Source organism: Lithobates pipiens, unplaced genomic scaffold (genome assembly GCF_037356315.1).
Source record: "Lithobates pipiens isolate NorthernLeopardFrog02 unplaced genomic scaffold, aLitPip1_a1.2 Scaffold_18, whole genome shotgun sequence".
NCBI lineage: Eukaryota > Metazoa > Chordata > Amphibia > Anura > Ranidae > Lithobates > Lithobates pipiens.
Window position 1 is genome coordinate 560,481,302 of NW_027507758.1, and position 19,874 is coordinate 560,501,175.

Below are 19,874 nucleotides of genomic sequence, written 5' to 3' on the forward strand. Positions count from 1 at the left end.
GACTGCAGGGTATTGTTACCTACACCTGGTATGAAATCAGGATTATTCTGTAACGGGGTAAGAGGGCTTATAGGCATAGAAAATTTTGAGTGCTTAGTAAGACAATGAAATATGTTCAATGAGGTGCCGATCAGAGGTTGTAATTTGACAATGTGAGGGAGTTTAGATTTTGGAATCCAGGGGGGGAGAATTGTAAGGGCATGTTGCTTATGTCGTCTTCTATAGATACCCAATCTTTGAAAGTCGAATGACAGTGCCAGTCAATTATGCGGGCAATGTGCGTAGTGTAGTAGTAAGCTTTATAATCAGGTATGCCCATGCCTCTCTGATCTTTGGATCTTGACAGCAGGGTGGGTCTAATGCGAGGTGTTTTATGGGCCCAGATGAATTTTGTTTGCAGTGCCTGGAGGGATCTAGAGAGGTTCAGAGGTATTTTGATAGGTAGTGTGTGGAGTAGGTAGAGGACCTTTAGCAAGATGGTCATTTTACAGATAGCCAAACCAGGAGAAGTGTCTAGGGTGCCACTCATAAAGATTCTTCTCAAGCGCTTTGAGGAGAAGGGGGAAATTGTGTGGTGAAAGATAGAAGAGATCTTGGGGGTTAACCAAACCCTGAGATATTTAATGGCCATTGTTTCCCACCTAAAGGGGCTGTTATTTTGAGTGGTCTTCAATCTGGGTTCGGACATCGAGATATTCAGGGCTTCCAATTTCGAGTAATTTATTTTAAGATTAGATAGGAATCCATAGGGGATGGAGATATGTGGTTCAGTCAAGAAAAACAAAAGATCATCCGCGTATGCGGCCACTTTAAACTCCTTCCTGGGCAGCTGGAATCCCTTGATGGAGTCGTTTATCTTTATCATTCTTATAAACGGTTCGAGTGATAAGATAAAGAGTAGGGGAGATAAAAGACAGCCCTGCCTCGTACCGATGTTAATATCGACTCTTCTAGACAGAGTTCCATTCATTTTTAGTTTGGCAGAGGGCTTTTGATAGAGTGCTTCAATCCAAGCCATCATGCGTGGACCCAGCCCCACGTGTCTACATGTCTCCAGCATGTAGTCCCAGGCTACTCGATCGAAGGCCTTCTCCGTGTCCGTGGACAAGAGAAAGCCCTCAATCTTTCGCCGGTGAGCCTCATGGATCAGTTCCAGGGATTTCGTAACATTATCCCGGGCTTCCCTACCAGGCATGAACCCCGCCTGATCCGGACCAATCAGATCATGCAGCAGGGGTTTCAATCTGTTGGCGATGATTTTAGCCATGAGTTTGACATCCAAGTTCAGCAAAGAAATCGGCCTATAGCTGGCACAATGCAATGGATCCTTGCCGGGCTTGGGTATCACTGTTATGTATGCAGAAAGGAAGGAGTTCAAGGCATCCCCGAGAGGTGCAGCCAGCAAATCCACAAATGTTTTGTAATAGATGGCACTGAACCCATCAGGGCCTGGACTCTTACCGGGTAACATTTATGGGCTTCCCAAACCATCAGAGGATTTGCGTCCGGGGTGATGTTACGTTTGAAGAAGTCAGTCAGTGATGAGGACAGCCTGGGAAGTAGGGAGGGGTCGGTTAACAAGGAGGAGTTTAGTCTCCACATGTTTGTTTTGGTTGAGGGTTCTGAAAGGTTCAGGGCGATGGAGATAGGGGCATGATCTGAAATAGTTTAAAGCCCTATATGGGCTCCTGTAAGTAGAGGCAGATCCTTTTGTGATATAAACAGGTAATCAATTCTTGAGTGGCGTTTGTGTGGAATTGAATAAAAAGTAAAATCTCTACCCTCGGGATAGGAAAAGCTCCATGTGTCAATCAAGTTCAGAGAGTGTAAGAGCGTTTTAATGCTTTTCAGAATTCTATAGATGATGTACGTTTTCCCGGTTGAGTTGTCTACCAGCGCATGGAGAGGGATGTTGAAATCGCCACCCAAGATCAGACACCCTGTGGTGAAACCTGCCAGTTCCCGTATTAGGTTCCTACAGAACTTCAAGTGCCCGGTATTGGGGAAATATGCATTAGCTAAAGTGAGAGGGATTCCATTACATTTACCTCTAAGGAAGATGAATCTTCCTCCTGGGTCTACTACTTTATCAGAGAGCTCGAACCTGGCATCCTTGCTCACCAGGACCAAGACTCCCTTCGATTTGGACTGGTGGTTAGTGGCGTGGTGGGCTTCGGCGAAATAAGAGTTGGTGAGCCTTGGAACTTGATTTGTCCTAAAATGGGTTTCTTGAAGAAAGACAAACCTGGGCTTACCTTTCTTGAGTTCCCTCATGAGGGTGGTACGCTTCTCTGGAGAGTTCAAGCCCTTAACATTGTACGAGATGACCGTGGAGCCGCGGCCCAGATTAGAGTACGCCATGGCCCGGCTCAGGGAGAGATAGCAGGGGGTACCTGGGGAAAATGAGGTTAGTAAATCGAGATTAATACAGCTTATAAACCCAAGATCTCAGGCACTTAAGCTTAAACCAACTGCAGGTGTAAGAGAAGAGGATAGGGCAAAGCTGAGAAAGAATAGATATAGAAAGAGAGGTTAGGTCACACCCTCTGTAGACAGAAGTATTGTCACAGAGGCAAAGAAACAATTTAGTGCATCCGGTGGGTCCAATAGGGCCCAACCCGAGGCACTATTGTGGGGTTGTAGGAAACAACCGACCAAGGCAACAGTGATAATCAGAATCAATACATTAACTGATTAGTAAAATAGTGAAAAACAAACTAAGGTTTAACTACATGATTGCGGTCGGACCGCGGTCTGTGTAGGCTGAATAAAGAGGTGCTAATAGGTCTATTCTGCACCAGGGACAAAAAGCTAATAAAAGGAACACATAGCTGCTATGGGTGAAGAGGAGGTAGAGGAAAAAATAAATAAAAAACCCCCAACAGAAACCCACCCCCCCAATCAGTTCCCAACGGATCTTCACAATCCTATCCCTCCTCCACACCCACGGGAGAGATAGCAGCCAGTGCTGCATAAAATGGTGAGGTTGATAAAATCGTACAAAGGCAGATTGCCAACTGAATGTAGAGTGGCTCACAAGCAAGCCCTGCAGGCAACAATTCAGGTAATGTCATGTCTTCGCAAGGGCATTATGGGCCGGTAAGTTTGGATCCCACAGCATTGCTTGCATAGCAGGCCATGGGGAGGGCAGTGCACCACGAAAGGCCCAGTTGCAAAACTGCAGGGCCCAGAAAGTCCATACATAATGCGCCTCCAAGGATGGCCCAGAACGTAGTCTGTGCCAGGCGTATAGGACCTTGTAGACCCCTGGGTCCAGCTGGGAGTCTGGCTCTGGCTCTCAGAGCTCTGTGTGCGCCCGCACAAACTCTATGGCTGTGTCCTCTGGTCTCTCTAAGAGGCTGTTAAAAACCCTGTGCAGGACTGGAGTAATTTGGTCAGCCATGATGGATTTCGGGATACCCCGGACCGCAATGTTGCAGCATCTCCCCCTATTATCAAGGTCCTCAAGGTGCCTGTTCATTTCAATAAAGTGTAAGGCATGTGAATCAGCCACGCAGTCTAGGCGATTGATCGCCTTGTCCCTCTGCCTCCCCTCAGTCTCTGCAGTGGCCATCTTGTCCTGCAATACCAGCAGGCTAGATTTCAAGTCAGTGATGGCCGCTGAGAATGACGCTTTAATGTCTGCAGCAAACCCTGACATGTCCTCGTATGTGAGGGGGTGTCCGGTGCGGGAGTATCCCCTACCTTCATCTTCCACCGCAGACTGTGAGTCCTCACTGAGATCGGCGTCCGCGTGCGCCGGCGCCATCTTGCCTCCTGCCGAGGCCTTCAGCACGGCGGCTTGATTTTTTAAAGATTTCGGATATGTCCCTGCTGGCACCTGCAGCCAAAGATCGGCGGGAGCGAGTGTGGTGTACTGGTCGGCTTTGGCTGCTCATTATCCGGTGTACCTGGTGCAGTAAGACGGGCTCAGACCGCGGGTCTGACGGAGCTCTCTGATTATGCTGCCATCTCCGTCGCTCATCAGGCCACGCTCCGTTTTGCTGCTTTTTACCATGTTTTTGCTCCCCTGACTGTACTTCTCTTTTACAACAGAGCTATTACTACCTTACTAGTCTGCAATTACATTTCTGACACGTCACAATGTATAGAAAGAGGTGACCATCTTTGATTCATATGTGTTCCATCCACAATCCAATTCTTGTATAAATACTTATCAGCCTGTAGCATTTTATGTCATTGTTCTCCTTCATTGTTCATTTGTTAGATTGGCAACAATTACATGTTTCTAAGTAAATTGAACAATCTGGAGGTGTGTTTTGTCTCAATATAGCAGGGGTGCTCAACCTGTGGCCCTCAGAGCCCTTTAATGTGGCCCTCAACTTCAAACCAAGTACCAAGTGTACTTCTATTACATCCTATGGGTTTGATGCACTTTCTGAAAGTGCACCAAAACTGCTTTCAGAAAGTGCACCACACCCGCAAGATAGAATAGAAATCGAAGGCAAAGTGCAGCTAACTCACAGAAAAGCCACAGGTGAGCTGCGCTGCACCCGCAGGGTGGTTAAACTGCAGCACATCTGTGTAAAAGCAGCCTTATAGGGGGCTCAAGACAGTAAGGGCTAATTTACATTTGCAGTTTGGGGGGCGGTAACACCCTATAGTTGAGATGTGTTTTTAAAACAATCCCCTCCAACCAGTGCCTCTAGTGTAGCATCAGGGGTTGCAATGGGAACCCTGCCCCATGCTCCAGGGGGCCCTTGCAGCCTCCCTGTCACATTCTGTCACACACTTGGACAAGAGGGGTGGCAGGGGTGGCAATTACAGGAACCAATCCTCTCCATTTACCTCCTGCAATCGCTAAAAGCCAGCTTCTCCTCTTCCTCCCGCCAGCATTCAGCAGCTGTAGGAGGAAGATATTTATTATGCTATTTAAAATGAAAAAACACATTTTCTGAACCCTTTCATTTCATTGTGGCCTGCGACCAGTTACCAAATCACTTAAGTGGCCCTCGTTCTTCAAAGGGTTGAGCACCCCTGCCATATAGGAATGTTCAACTACATTTCTAAAGATCAAAAACAGGTTCTCTTTCAGAAAAGATTAAACCCAGTCCACATTTATTATTCATATATTTACTGCCAGTTCACTTTAATTGCGAGGAATTGCACAGATCTCATGCTTCAGTGGAGGGGTTGTTAAGCCAGCAGCACCTGTGAGGTCCAGTTTTGCTCCAGGTGGAGCCCGAAAGGTGAAGTTTTGTAACAGTGTTGTAAAGAAGATGAACAGTTCCATTTTAGCCAATGTCTCTCCAGCACAAATTCTCTTACCTTGAAAAGGAAATAAAGTATAAAATTGTAATAAAAATAATGTCTTAAGAAGAATATTGATTCATACAGCTGTGAGACATCCTGATTCCAACTCTAGGTACAGTTTGGGACACATGTTGTAGTTTGCTTAGCATTTCTTGCATGGGAATCTCATTATTCTTTGCTTTTTGGGTTCATTGTGGTGGTTTGTGCATCACATTTTTAGAGCCCTAATGGGATTCTGTGCTGCTCCAACCAATATTAATATAGCTTTTTGTCACCAGAAATCTTTGCGGTTGTAAAGCTTTCAACACTTTCTAAAATTCAGTGTGTAGTATAAATAACTGGTAGAACAATCTATTTTATTTCATGCTGGCTACAGATAAGCAGATTTGAAAGTCAAGTGCAATAGGAATAAGCTAACCTGTAGCAGTAGCACAACACATGCATAAAAAAGGGATTATGCAAAACTATTAGAAGAACAATGGTAAATTATGTCAGGGAGATATTACCAGTGGAGTATTCAAGATCCATGCCCCCCAGGTAATGTAATATATACATTTTGGGCAGATTGACTTATTACATTTTTGGCCTGTAAGTTGTCCTCCTTTCCATCTCAGAAAACTGGGCAGTGTTAAATTACTAACTGTGGCTTTATCTGTAATTTTTGCATTGGTGCCCTATGCTGACTTGGTCTGTATCCGTTTTGATCATAGCCATAGAGAGACCCTTGATACATTTGTGACACTTTAGAGAGTTCCCCTCCTTTGATTTACTCACCAGCAGAAAATGGTATAAAAGCTTCATTTTTTACAAAATTTCCCTTAGAGTCCAGAAAATGCTGAGGGTAAAACTCTTCTGGTTTCTCAAAGTGCTCTTTGTCTCGTAGGACAGAATACAGTAACGGAATCACTTGGGTTCCCTACAAAGAATATATGAGAGAGACATTTGGATGGATCATAAGTAAACTGGCCATGCATATTAAACTTGCTTTCATTCAACCCCATAGACTTGATTCCCCCATCCATGCAAAACAGTGTGGATAACCAACCTGCAATGCCAGCTATTATTCTGACATCTGGCACCCATGGCTCAGAATACATGAACAGTGGCTGCAACCGACTGAGGCACTGTTTGGCCAAGCATCTTCCACCTAGCTTCTTCTATGAAAGTCCATTATAAATAGATTTTTGGTGAGCAGGGTTTTTTTGCTGACAGGACCATCCACACAACAAATTTCACCCAATTCAACCAGAACCAGCTGAAATTAGATCTGTTTGGCTGAAGGATCTGTTTAAGGTACACTTCAGATAGATAAAAAACTAAAAATTAAACATTGAAATACGTTCAGAGACCACTGGCTACCCACTCCATACTTTTTTTTTATCCCGACGTTGCTTTAGTTCCAAAGTCCATCCACTCCTTTTTGTAGGTAATCTAGTGATATTGGAACCCTTTTTTTCTCACTTTTTTGTAATGCAGAAGATCTATTCCCAGACACACCCACCATAGGCTTCTAGCTGTATCTCACCTACAAAATGTCTGTTGTATTAAACAAGCAATACTAAGATATTACTCACAGCGACCAACAGCATTATTCAAGCCTGCCTTGGAAGTTTAAGACTAATTGGTGATATATCATACAGAAAGTGGGGCATTTGCCCAGCATATGGTCACAGAATCCCCTTACCAATAAACATGTGAGAATCCCAGTGGACACTGGATTGTGGAGAACTGTGACAGGGGTAGTGGACCCTCTGGGGTTGATTTACTAAAGGCAAATAGACTGTGTCCTTTGCAAGTTTAGTTGCACCCTACAAATGAGGTTGCTCCAGAGCTTAGTAAATGCCCAATCACATGCAAGAAAAGTAAAAAAAAGTCAACTGAGCTTCCCCCAATTTACTAAGATCCGTAGCTAGTGCATTGAACTTATTCTCTCAGCAGAATAGACACTTTAGAGGGGATATGATTTCATTGTACAAAATACAAATACCGTACTGGTGACCCCACAATAGGGATAAACCTTTTCCGTGAAAAAGGGAATTTAATAAGACACATGGCCAGTCACTAAAATTAGAAGAAAAGCAGTTTAACCTTAACCACTTTCAGACCGGACCATTTTGCTGGTAAATGACCAGAGGTCTTTTTACACTTTGGCACTGCGCTGCTTTAACTGGTAATTGCGCGGTCATGCAATGTTGTACCCAAACAAAATTTGCGTCCTTTTCTTCCCACAAATAGAGCTTTCTTTTGATGGTATTTGATTGCCTCTGCGATTTTTATTTTTTGCGATATAAACGTAAAAAGACCGCAAATTTTGAAAAAAAATGATATTTTCTACTTTTTGTTATTAGAAAAATCCAATAAACTCAATTTTAGTCATACATTTAGGCCAAAATGTATTCAGCCACATGTCTTTGGTAAAAAAAAAGTCAATAATTGTATATTTATTGGTTTGCGCAAAAGTTGTCACATCTACAAACTAAGGTACGTTTTCTGGAATTTACGCAGCTTTTAGTTTACGACTGCCTATCTCATTTCTTGAGGTGCTAAAATGACAGGGCAGTACAAAACCCCCCCAAATGACCCCATTTTGGAAAGTAGACCCCCTAAGGAAATTGATAAGAGGCATGTTGAGCCCATTGAATATTTTATTTTTTTGCCTCAAGCGATTGAATAATGACAAAAAAAAAATTTTTTTTTTTTTTTTACACAAAGTTGTCACTAAATGATATATTGCTCACACATGCTATGGGCGTATGTGAAATGACACCCCAAAATAAATTCTGCTGCTTCTCCTGAGTACGGGGATACCACATATGTGGGACTTTTTGGGAGCCTAGCCGCGTACAGGGCCCCGAAAACCAAGCACCGCCTTCAGGCTTTCTAAGGGCGTAAATTTTTGATTTCACGCCTCACTACCTATTACAGTTTTGAAGGCCATAAAGTGCCAAGATGGCACAAAACCCCCACAAATGACCCCATTTTAGAAAGTAGACACCCCAAGCTATTTGCTGAGAGGCATGTTGAGTCCATGGAATATTTTATATTTTGCCACAAGTTGCGGGAAAATTACAAACTTTTTTTTTTTTTTTTTTTTTTTCACAAAGTTGTCACTAAATGATATATTGCTCATGCATGCCATGGGCATATGTGAAATGACACCCCAAAATAAATTCTGCTGCTTCTCCTGAGTACGGGGATACCACATATGTGGGACTTTTTGGGAGCCTAGCCGCGTACGGGGCCCCGAAAACCAAGCACCGCCTTCAGGCTTTCTAAGGGCGTAATTTTTTGAGTTCACTTCTCACTACCTATTACAGTTTTGAAGGCCATAAAATGCCAAGATGGCACAAAACCCCCACAAATGACCCCATTTTAGAAAGTAGACACCCCAAGCTATTTGCTGAGAGGCATGTTGAGTCCATGGAATATTTTATATTTTGCCACAAGTTGCGGGAAAATTACAAACTTTTTTTTTTTTTCACAAAGTTGTCACTAAATGATATATTGCTCACGCATGCCATGGGCATATGTGAAATGACACCCCAAAATAAATTCTGCTGCTTCTCCTGAGTACGGGGATACCACATATGTGGGACTTTTTGGGAGCCTAGCCGCGTACGGGGCCCCAAAAACCAAGCACCGCCTTCAGGCTTTCTAAGGGCGTTACAGTTTTGAAGGCCATAAAATGCCAAGATGGCACAAACCCCCCCCCCCCAAATGACCCCATTTTAGAAAGTAGACACCCCTAAATTTAGGGGTACACTAGTGAGACTAGGTAATAAATGGCGGGTGCCCTGAAACTATAAAAAAATAACTAACCAACCAGCGTCACCTGTAACAGTTATATGGTGATCACTGGTGAAAGGGTTAACTAGGGGGCAATCAGGGGGCTTTATGCGGTAGTATATGGGGGTCCCTGGCGCTATAAAAAGCTGCGGCGAACCTAAATACCTACCTGCCTAACTAGCGTCACCTGTGACACTAATACAGCGATCAGAAAAACGATCGCTTATTAGGCTGGGTTCACACTGGAGCGATGCGGGAACGCCACGAATGCGCGGCGGGTTCCCGCATCGCATGCCTCCCGGCGGCAGTTCACACTGCCCTATGCGAACTGCTGGGAGTGTCAGTGAAATGTTAATGACACCCCCAGATCAGTTCGCATATCGCAGTGCGATCTGCAAACTTGGATCGCATGGTGTGAACACCCATGCGATCCGATTCTGCTGCGGACCAAAAAAAGGGTCCCGTGCGAGTTTGCGGCGGGTGCGGCGGGTGCGACACGAATTCAGCCATACTATCTGTATAGCTGAACTCGAATCGCACAGAGATCGGATGTGATTTGCACTGCAGTGCGGTGCGAATCACATCCGTTCTCATAAACCGCTGCAATGTGAAGCCAGCCTTAGTGACACTGGCGACGGGGGGTGATCACGGGGTTAAACCTTTATTGGGGGGGTTAGGGGGGTACCTTAGAACTAAAGGGGGCTAACCCTAACTGCCCTAACAGTTATTAGTCACAAATGACACCTGCCGGGTGATCAGGGGGTTAAACCTTTATTAGGTAATAAATGGCGGGTGCCCTGAAACTATAAAAAAATAACTAACCAACCAGCGTCACCTGTAACAGTTATATGGTGATCACTGGTGAAAGGGTTAACTAGGGGGCAATCAGGGGGCTTTATGCGGTAGTATATGGGGGTCCCTAGCGCTATAAAAAGCTGCGGCGAACCTAAATACCTACCTGCCTAACTAGCGTCACCTGTGACACTAATACGGCGATCAGAAAAATGATCGCTTATTAGGCTGGGTTCACACTGGAGCGATGCGGAAACGCCGCGAATCCGCGGCGGGTTCCCGCATCGCATGCCTCCCGGCGGCAGTTCACACTGCCCTATGCGAACTGCTGGGAGTGTCAGTGAAATGTTACTGACACCCCCAGATCAGTTCGCATATCGCAGTGCGATCTGCAAACTCGGATCGCATGGTGTGAACACCCATGCGATCCGATTCTGCTGCGGGCCAAAAAAAGGGTCCCGTGCGAATTTGCGGCGGGTGCGGCGGGTGTGGCGGGTGCGGCGGGTGCGGCGAATGGCTGAACTCGAATCGCACAGAGATCGGATGTGATTTGCACTGCAGTGCGGTGCGAATCACATTCGTTCTCATAAACCGCTGCAATGTGAACCCAGCCTTAGTGACACTGGCGACGGGGGGTGATCACGGGGTTAAACCTTTATTGGGGGGGTTAGGGGGGTACATTAGAACTAAAGGGGGCTAACCCTAACTGCCCTAACAGTTATTACAGTCACAAATGACACCAATGCAAAAAAAAAAAAAAAAAAAAAAAAAATGACATTGGTGTCACTGTGACTGGGGGGCAGGGGTAATTGGGGGGGTGATCGGGGGGTAAAGGGGGGGTGTGAGTGTGCCTGGCATGTTCTACTGTGTGTGGGATGTGTTGGTGCAACTCACTGATCCGCTCTCCTCCGTGTCGGAACGAAAAATACCGACACGGAGGAGAGAATACATCACTTCCTCTCCTGTGTTTACATTACAGGAGAGGAAGTGATGTCACCGGGGATTTCCATTCGTCGGGAGCGATCGCGAGGGGGTGGCCATGAATGAATGGCCGTCCCCTCGTCCGGGATCGCTCCCGAACGAAAACCGACCGCCGCAGGCACCGGGCGGGGGCCCGATCGGGCCCCCGACCCGCGGGAGGCAAAGGACGTACATGTATGTGCTTATGCCTGCCCGTGCCATTCTGCCGACGTACATCGGTGTGCGGCGGTCGGCAAGTGGTTAAACTGCGAAGAGGGTTTCTTACTGTAAGAGCGGTTAGGATGTGGAATTCTTTTCCACAGGCAGTGGTTTCAGTGGGGGACATCAATCAGTTAAAAAAAATATTAGATAGGCACCTGAATGACCACAACATACAGGGATATACAATGTAACACTGACATAAAATCCCACACATAGGTTGGACTTGCGAGAGTTTTTCAACCTCGCCTACTATGTAACTATACAGCACTCGCAAAGTGCACAGTCTATTCACCTTTAGTAAATAAATTCCCCTGTGATGCCAGGAAAATGTAGGCCCTAAAGAGGGCTGAATTGTAAGTTCTAGGCCACCTGCAAGGAATGATACATTTTGCTGCAGAAGGCTACCAGGTTGCAGTTCTTGGTTAAACTCACAATGGCAACAGCTGACAACAGGTGAAAGTGAAGCATTGTATAAAATCAGCATGCAGTTGTGGTCAAACAGGCAAAAGATCAGGTCTTTGCTCAGGCAACTCCTAACACTGAGCAGGTTTAAATAGCTTTCCCAGGCATGATCTCAGTGAAATGATTCAGCATTTCACTTTTGGGGAGTTTGAACTTGGTTGCACTGATGAACAGGAATCAAGTATGGTAACCAGGTGCAAAATGGCAGACTGATGCTGCAATGATCCTGCAGGGATAAGGAACCACACCTAAGAAATTGCTGAAAATAATAGTATCATTAGTAGCAACCAGCATGGATTTATTAAAGATCATTCTTACCAGGCCAACATGTTAACAGTATATGAGGATGTGAGCTGTTATTTAGATAGAGGAAGTCCTGTGAGCATGGTTTACCTGGATTTCACCAAAGCATTTGACACCGTATTCGATAAACTCTTAATTTACAAATTGAGGTCAATGTTGGCATTGATGATAGTTTATGTAGCTGGATAGAAAACTGGTCACAAGCGCACGTCCAAAGGCTTGTAATAAATAAGGTATCTGAATGGTCTGGAGTTTTAAGTGGGGTACCCAAGGGTTCTGTCCTGGAACCAATTCTGTTTAATTAGTTCATAAATGATATACAGAGTAGAATAAATAGTTCAATCTCAATGTTTGCTGATGATACAAAGCAAAGCAGGGCAATGACTTCACAATAGGTTACAACTTTACAAGAAGACCTTCGGGAAAAAAAAGGGGTGGGCAACTACATGGCAAATCTAGGAGCTTTGCAGACTGTACCCTGCAGGGGGTCATATATATGATGATGCGCAAGTGCCAAGCATTTTATGTAGAGAAGATGATCCAACATCTCTACTATTCTGGCAATGGCAAAATACTGACCCCCTTTACCCGCCATATAGGTACAGTATGACACTTCTGTAGCCTCCTTTACAGTTTTAGAAGTTGTTGCACCTGATCCTCGGTATGGAGACATGGAGACTGGGAGAAAATAATTCTCCAGCAGGAAACCCTCTGGATCAAGCGGCTCAATGCGACATCCCCACCTGAGTTAAATGAAATCAAACCATTTTAGTGGCAAATATTTGGTAGCTATGGGTAATTGTACCTATATTCCAATCCATTTCTGTGTATGGCCCTTTAATGCTAATATCCTAGTTGAATATGCTAGGGTTCTACCATTGCTGCTGGCGAGAATTACACACTGATCTAGGTTATAATTTTTGCCCAAATTCTTGTTTACATGATTATTGATTTCTATTATTCATTGTAAATATCTGTTTTATTATTTGTTTTATGTTGTAGGTGGCTTTGTGCTTCCCACTGAGGACTGGCTATTGGAACCACTGGGAAGATGGTGCAACAGAGTACACTTGCCCCCTGGGATTGGCCTATTGGCATATTCTTTCTTTCCAGCCCACCTCATTCACAGCCTGATTAGCCATAATGGCTTGGGCTTTAGGCCTGCTCGATGGTAGCCCCTTTTTTGAAGCACTGCCCATGTGAAGGTTTCAGATGCATACGCAGGTTAGAGATGGATTTGGTGATGTCACACGCTGGCTCAACCTGGCATCTGCATCTTAAGATTTGAAGCCTCATAATGGAGAATGATTTCTTCTTTTCCTTGTATACAGGGATCGCTAGCCAATGGATGGATGGGGCTACATCTTTGATCCTTAACAGGTAGTGATGTTACAGTATTTGGCGACACACATATTTATTGATAAATGGGGCACTTCCTGAATATACAATATTATTTCTGTATGTTTTTGATATCTTTACCAGAATGATTTAACCCTTTATGGCATGCCCTTTTGAAGTTTCTACAGCTATACATCTATTTCTAAGTTTTAAGTGTGCCTTGTATCTACGCACTACCTTTTTACCATCTCATACATACTACTTCACTTTGAGTCCATCTTATGCATATTTTGGTAGGTCTTTGTGTTAAGCAAGCTATACATACCCTTGTTTAATAATTACTACTGGTCGGAATATATATTTTATGGGGTTTGGCCTCATTAATACTTATGACATATTTTGCAGTTGATGTATTTGAATTATCACTGTGATATCTGGCTCCCATGTTTGCCCCAGGGGAGGCTTGGTTCTCAGATTTGCCCTGTACCTTCTCCTCATAACTAGGGTTCAGCGGACACCTGGATGTTCGGGACCCAAACTTGACCCCAAACCCGAATCCCATTTAAGTCAATGGGGACCTGAACTTTTGAGGACTAAAATGGCTCTAAAAAAGTAATGGAAAGGGCTAGAGGGCTGCAAATGGCAGCAAAATGTTGTTAAGAGCATGGCAAGTGCTCTGCAAACATATGTGGATAGGAAAATAACTTCAAGTAACATAAAATACATAAAAATAAAAAATAATATGCTGGATCTCAGAAGAGGTACAGGAAGTCATTAAGAACCTCAAATCAGGTTCTGCTCCAGGCCCCGATGGTCTCCCTAACCCCTATTACAAGACATTTACCACCACCCTGACTCCCCATTTGACACAATTTTTTAATGCAAAGACACAGGGAACCCCACTTGATCCTCACCTAAACACAGCCTACATTGCAGTAATACCGAAACCAGATAAAAACCCAGAAGAAGTCAGTAATTATAGACCCATCTCCCTCATCAATAGCGACTTAAAAATCCTTACTGAACTCCTTGCAAATCGTCTAGCTTGCTTCATTAACCGATATGTTCATCAGGATCAAGTGGTGTTCATCCCAGGCAGACAGGGCCCTGATCAGAAGAGCCATAGACCTAATCTCTATCCTCAAGACAAACTGGCCAGGAGGTCCAAAACAATCAGGCATGCTTTTATCACTGAACCTTCAAAAGGCCTTCGATTCGGTCTCCTGGCCATACATCTTTACAATCCTTGAACGTTGGGGCTTTGGCGACAAGTTTATGGGCCTGATCCGAGCTCTTTATTCAAATCCTAAAGCCTATATTAGGCTTCAAGGCCACTACTCCAAACCAATACATACAGCCCAAGGCACCAGACAAGGCTGTCCTTTACCTCCGCTAATCTTTGCAATAACAAGTGAGACACTCGCCATCTCCATTCGCCGGGACCCCAACATACAAGGCATTCCATGTGGCTCTCAGGTTCACAAATATGGCTTGTTTGCAGACGACAAACACTGATGCCTAGTCACGGATTCTTATCTTAGGGAAAAAGACACATGGTCATTTCCATCCCTCTCCTTACACTCACACCTAGGGGTCGGTGGTTAAGTTCTTCCTCTCGGCACAGCTAGCTCCCATTGGGGGTGTCCAGGGAGGAGGTACACCTCCGACCATTAATGGGAATACCAACCCTTCACTCTAACACTACCATGTCTGTCTAAAGTGATTTTACATTTTATATCTCTGACGTGTTACACTCGATTCATCTTGTTGCGCTGCCTGTAACCTTTCTATGTTTTGACTGAATCAATATTCTGAAGGCCACTTTCAAATGTATTATTCTTGTTGTGATACAAAATAAAATACTTTGAAATAAAAAAAAAATTCAAAAATTATAATCTTGACCTAGGAAGACGAGGTCCATATGGAGTAGGAGGTTGAGATGGCTGTGGATGTGGCGGTGTAGGTGGAAGCAGTGGTGGAGGAGGACGAGGTAACCAACACTGGTTTTTGTTTTTAATTTTTTTTTTTTTTAATTAGGGTATACCCCAAAAGAATGAGAAAGATCAAAAATACAATGGCTGGGTAAGGCCGGTATACATGTCTATTCTGCACAAGAGTCCTGCGGGATCCATACCTGGCTCATTTTAATGAACGTGAGCTTGTCCACATTGGCTCTGGACAGGCGGCTGCGATTGTCTTTGATAACGCCCCCTGCCATGCTAAATACACGTTCAGATAATACACTGGCTGCAGGGCAGGCCAGCGCCTCCAAGGCGTAATTGGCAAGCTCAGGCCATGTGCCCAATTTGGAGACCCAGAAGTTGAAGGGGGCAGACCCGTCATTCAGTACATGTAGGCGTGTGCACACGTACTGCTCCACCATGTTGGTGAAATGTTGCCTCCTGCTAAGACGTTCCATAGCTGGTGGTGCTGGTTGTTGTGGCATACTGACAAAGCTTTTCCACATTTCGGCCATGCTAACCCTGCCTTCTGAGGTGCTGCTGGTGCCCCGGCTGCGTTGGTGACCTCTTCCTCCTCCTCTGCCTTCCTCTTGTACTTACACTGTTCCCCCGCTGTCAAGTGGGAATGCCACCAGCAGCATGTCTACCAGCAGCACGTCTACCAGTGTGCACTTGTACTCGCACATCTTATGATCACGCTCCAGTGGGGAAATTAAGGACAGTACTTTGTCCTTGTAACGGGGATCCAGCAGCGTGGCCACCCAGTAATCAACACCTGTTAGAATGTGGGCAACTTGGCGGTCGTTGCGGAGACACTGCAGCATGTAATCGCTCATGTGTGGCAGGCTTCCCAGAGGCAACGAAAAGCTGTCCTCTGTGGGAGGTGTATCGTCTGTGTCCTCTGTATCCCCCAGCCACGCACCAGTGATGGCCATGAGTGCCACTCTGCTGTGAACATGGTTCCTCCTCCTCCTCCATCTCCTCCTCCTTATCCTCCACCTCGTCATCCTCCAGAACTGTGCCCTTGTTGGACAATTGTGTACCTGGCGTTTGTTGGTGCAGGAACCCACCCTCTGAGCCACTTGTGAATGACTGCCCTGAAAGCCATTGAAATGATCCCTCTTCCTCCTCCTCCTGTGCCACATCCTCTTCCATCATCGCCCGAAGCGTTTTTTCAAGGAGGCATAGAACTGGGATAGTAATGCTGAGAATGGCGTCATCGGCACTGGCCATGTTGGTGGACTAATCAAAACAGTGCAACAAGGCACACAGGTCTCGCATGGAGGCACAGTTATTAGTGGTGAAGTGGTGCTGTTCTGCAGAGCGACTCACGTGTGCACGTTGCAGTTGAAGCTCCACTATCGCCTGCTGCTGCTCGCACAGTCTGGCCAGCATGTGCAAAGTGGAGTTCTCTCCCACGTCACATATGAGGTGGTGAGCGGGAAGCCCGAAGTTATATATGTGTATAAGTTATATACAGATATGCAGGAAACACTGCAAAATATATATTTTTTGGAATAGCAGAATAAAACAACAGTATCTAAAGTGTGTATCTCACATGTACAGATATGCAGGTAACATTGCAAAATATATTTTTTTGGCCCTAAATGGGTGTTTTTAGAATAGCAGAATAGAGCAACAGTATCTAAACAGTGTATCTTACACGTACAGATATGCAGAACATGCTATTCAAACAAAAACATTTTTTGCCCTAAATTTTTTTTTTTTTTTTTCGAATAGCACAATACAAGAACAGTATCTAAAGTGTGTATCTCACACATACAGTTATGCAGGAAACACTGCAAAATATTTATTTTGGCCCTAAATGGGTGTTTTAGAATAGCAGAATTGAAAAACAGTATCTAAAGTGTGTATCTCACATGTACAGATATGCAGAAAATGCTATTAAAACATTTTTTTTTTGCCCTAAATTATTATTTTTTTGAATAGCACAATAGAAGAACAGTATCTAAAGTGTGTATCTCACACGTACAGATATGCAGAAAACACTGTAAAATATTTTTTTTGCCCTAAATGGGGTTTTTTAGAATAGCAGAATAGAGCAACAGTATCTAAAAGGTGTATCTCACAGTAACATGTGCAGTGCTTGTGCACTGAGCTTGCATAAAATGCCTGCTGACGCCAACCTAACAGATAAAAGTTATATTTTCTCTGGCACTGGGCTCAGAGCAGTGTAAAAAAAAAATGTGCACTGCACCCACACAACTAAATCAAGGTAGATCGTTGAGTAATTAGAGTTCTGAAGCAGGACTCCTATCCAGGGGCGGACTAACCATTCGGGCACTGCCCGAGGGCCCCATGCCATTAAGGTGCCCCATCAGGGTTTCCAGCCTCAATAAAACCAGGGACAGTATATAAAAATCTGTGTTTTTTTAAAAATCCCAAGATTATAGCTGGCCCACCTCTCCAGTACCCTTTCAGTGTGTGTATGTGTATTCTGTGTGTGTATATTGTGTGTCTGTGTGTGTATACTGTATGTGCGTGTATACTGTGTGGCCCCATAATCTATTGCCTGGGGTCCCCATAATCTCCTATTGCCTGGGGGCCCCATAATCTTCTCCTATTGCCCGGGGGCCCCATAATTTGCTATTGCCCGGGGGCCCCATGAGTTTTCAGTCCACCCCTGCTCCTATCTAATTCTCTCCCTCAAAGCAAAAGCAGCAACCTTTCCCAACACTATTTATCTTTTCTCTGGCACTGGGCTCAGGGCAGTGTAAAAAGATTGTGCCCTGCACCCATACAAGAAAATCAAGGTAGATCTCTGAGTTATTTGATTTCTGAAGCAGGACTCCTATCTAATTCTCTCCCTCAAAGCAGCAGCAGCAGCAACCTTTCCTACACTATCTAAAGCAGAGTGACGTGCTGTGTGCCTCTAGTTTATATAGAGGCTGGGTCACATGCTTCACTGGCCAATCACAGCCATGCCATTAGTAGGCATGGCTGTGATTCCTTCTAAGGGCACACGAGTTAAATGAATGTTAATTGGCTGCCCTGCAGCTGTTAAAAAACCGCCATTACATTACCGAACACCGAGCCCGAACATACAGTAAATTGTTCGGGTTCGGGTCCGGGACCTAAAAGTCCGGTACAAACCCAAAATTTACAGTTTGAGTTCATTCAACCCTACTCATAACTGATGCCCCTGCTTGGTAAGCTCCTGCTGGGCCCCTCATGGCCATCTGCATACTAATTTAGGATTTGTTTATTTACTAAGGATGTACCCAAATGTATTCTTGTAGCTATGTTCATGAATGTTGTTTACGCTCCTTTAGAAATATTGTTTGCCCCCCCCCCTCCTTTGGATTCTCGAGGAATGAACTTCATTGTGAAACATGATGCACCTTGGGGTCATGCCCTCGTCATATGATATATACTATGAAGCTACATAAATGCTCTGAATTAGAAGTTTTGTGGCATTTGTACAGGGGCACTGCCCCAGGATGTTAGGGGAGCGTTTATTTATATATGTCAGAGAAGGAACATTCCTGCATGCAGACACACTGACGTGAGAAACACTGCCCATGGCCGGAATACGGGTGCACGTGCGAGAGTGCATTATCACCAGAAGGGCTATTTAAACTGCACTAGTGCAGTGTGTCAGTGCTGTTTTGTCTACTACGTTCCCGTGTTCCCATGTTCCTGTTACCTGTTCCTGTTGATCTTTTGTTGCCGACCTCATCTGCCTCTGACTTTGCCTTAATGCTGCCTTTACCAACCCCTGGGTGCCTGGATCACGCTTCTGTCTACTCCTTATCATTTGCTCGCTAGTTGCTGACTCTTGTGCCTACCCTGCACCTGCACCTGCCATACTGCACTCTCCTCTGGTTCCAGCCCTTCTGTCAGTGTGACCGGTCCTGCCGTTCCTGCATTCCAGACGCACACCAGCACCTTTCAGCGAGAGACTTATCAGGTGCTCGTGCCACTCTGCATTCTGGCATTCCCTGCACCTTACCAGGGACTACAGAGCCAGGGCTGTAAGAAAGGCATTCCTCAACACTTCAGGCTCCACCCCCAGCTATGTTACAATGCATGTGCACACAAGTTTGCTTTGTAATGTAATGTAATGACCAATCTTTTTAGGGATTTTTTGTAATATATATTGATTTTTTTTTCAGATTATTTCATGTGTTTATCGAGAAAGTCCTGGATGTTTTTGCTTTATTTTTGTATTGATATATGGGATGTAGGTAACCCTGTTTTATTTACCCTGTGCACTTCATTTTTGATACATGGCAAATGTGGTTTGAAAATGAAACTTAGTACACTTGGGAGATAAAATATATGAATGCAAGTTACTCATCAGGGAGAGAACCTTTGGGGGAATCAGGTATGGAAAAGGGTCTGGGGATCCTAATAGATCACAGGTTCAGCAATAGCATGCAATGCTATTGCACCTGGCAAACTATTAGCATGCATTAAAGAGGGTATTTGCTCTAGAGTGCTCAAGAGATAGAATTATAATTCTACCACTTTACAAAACTTTGGTGCAGCTACATCTTGAGCATGCTGTCCAGTTCTGGTCATCAGTCCTCCTCAGGAAGGATCTTCTGCAACTGGAGAAAGTCCAGAGAAAAGCATCAAAGCTAATAGGAGGACCTCAGTTATGAGGAGAATCTGCAAAAACGAAACTTAGCTTCCCTGGAGAAGAGATGCTTAGAAAAAAGATATGTTCACAACATACAAGTATCTAAATGGTGATTCTAGTGTAGGGAGAAAACTATTTAATATTAGATCCCTATGTGTGGCCTTTGTTCA

At 44.6% G+C, this 19,874-nt stretch overlaps 1 protein-coding gene across 1 annotated transcript in view; it reads right to left on the reverse strand.

Moving 5' to 3' along the window:
* Positions 1-1,668: 1,668 nt before the first annotated feature.
* The window catches only part of LOC143986767 (uncharacterized), a 126,891-nt gene continuing 108,685 nt past the window's right edge, over positions 1,669-19,874 (reverse strand). The window contains exons 21-23 of the mRNA XM_077485172.1: positions 6,049-6,190; positions 5,173-5,289; positions 1,669-2,393 (exon numbers count right to left, since the gene is read on the reverse strand). Of these exons, the coding sequence (XP_077341298.1) occupies positions 1,669-2,393; positions 5,173-5,289; positions 6,049-6,190 (984 nt within the window). The remainder of the gene's footprint in view (positions 2,394-5,172; positions 5,290-6,048; positions 6,191-19,874) is intronic.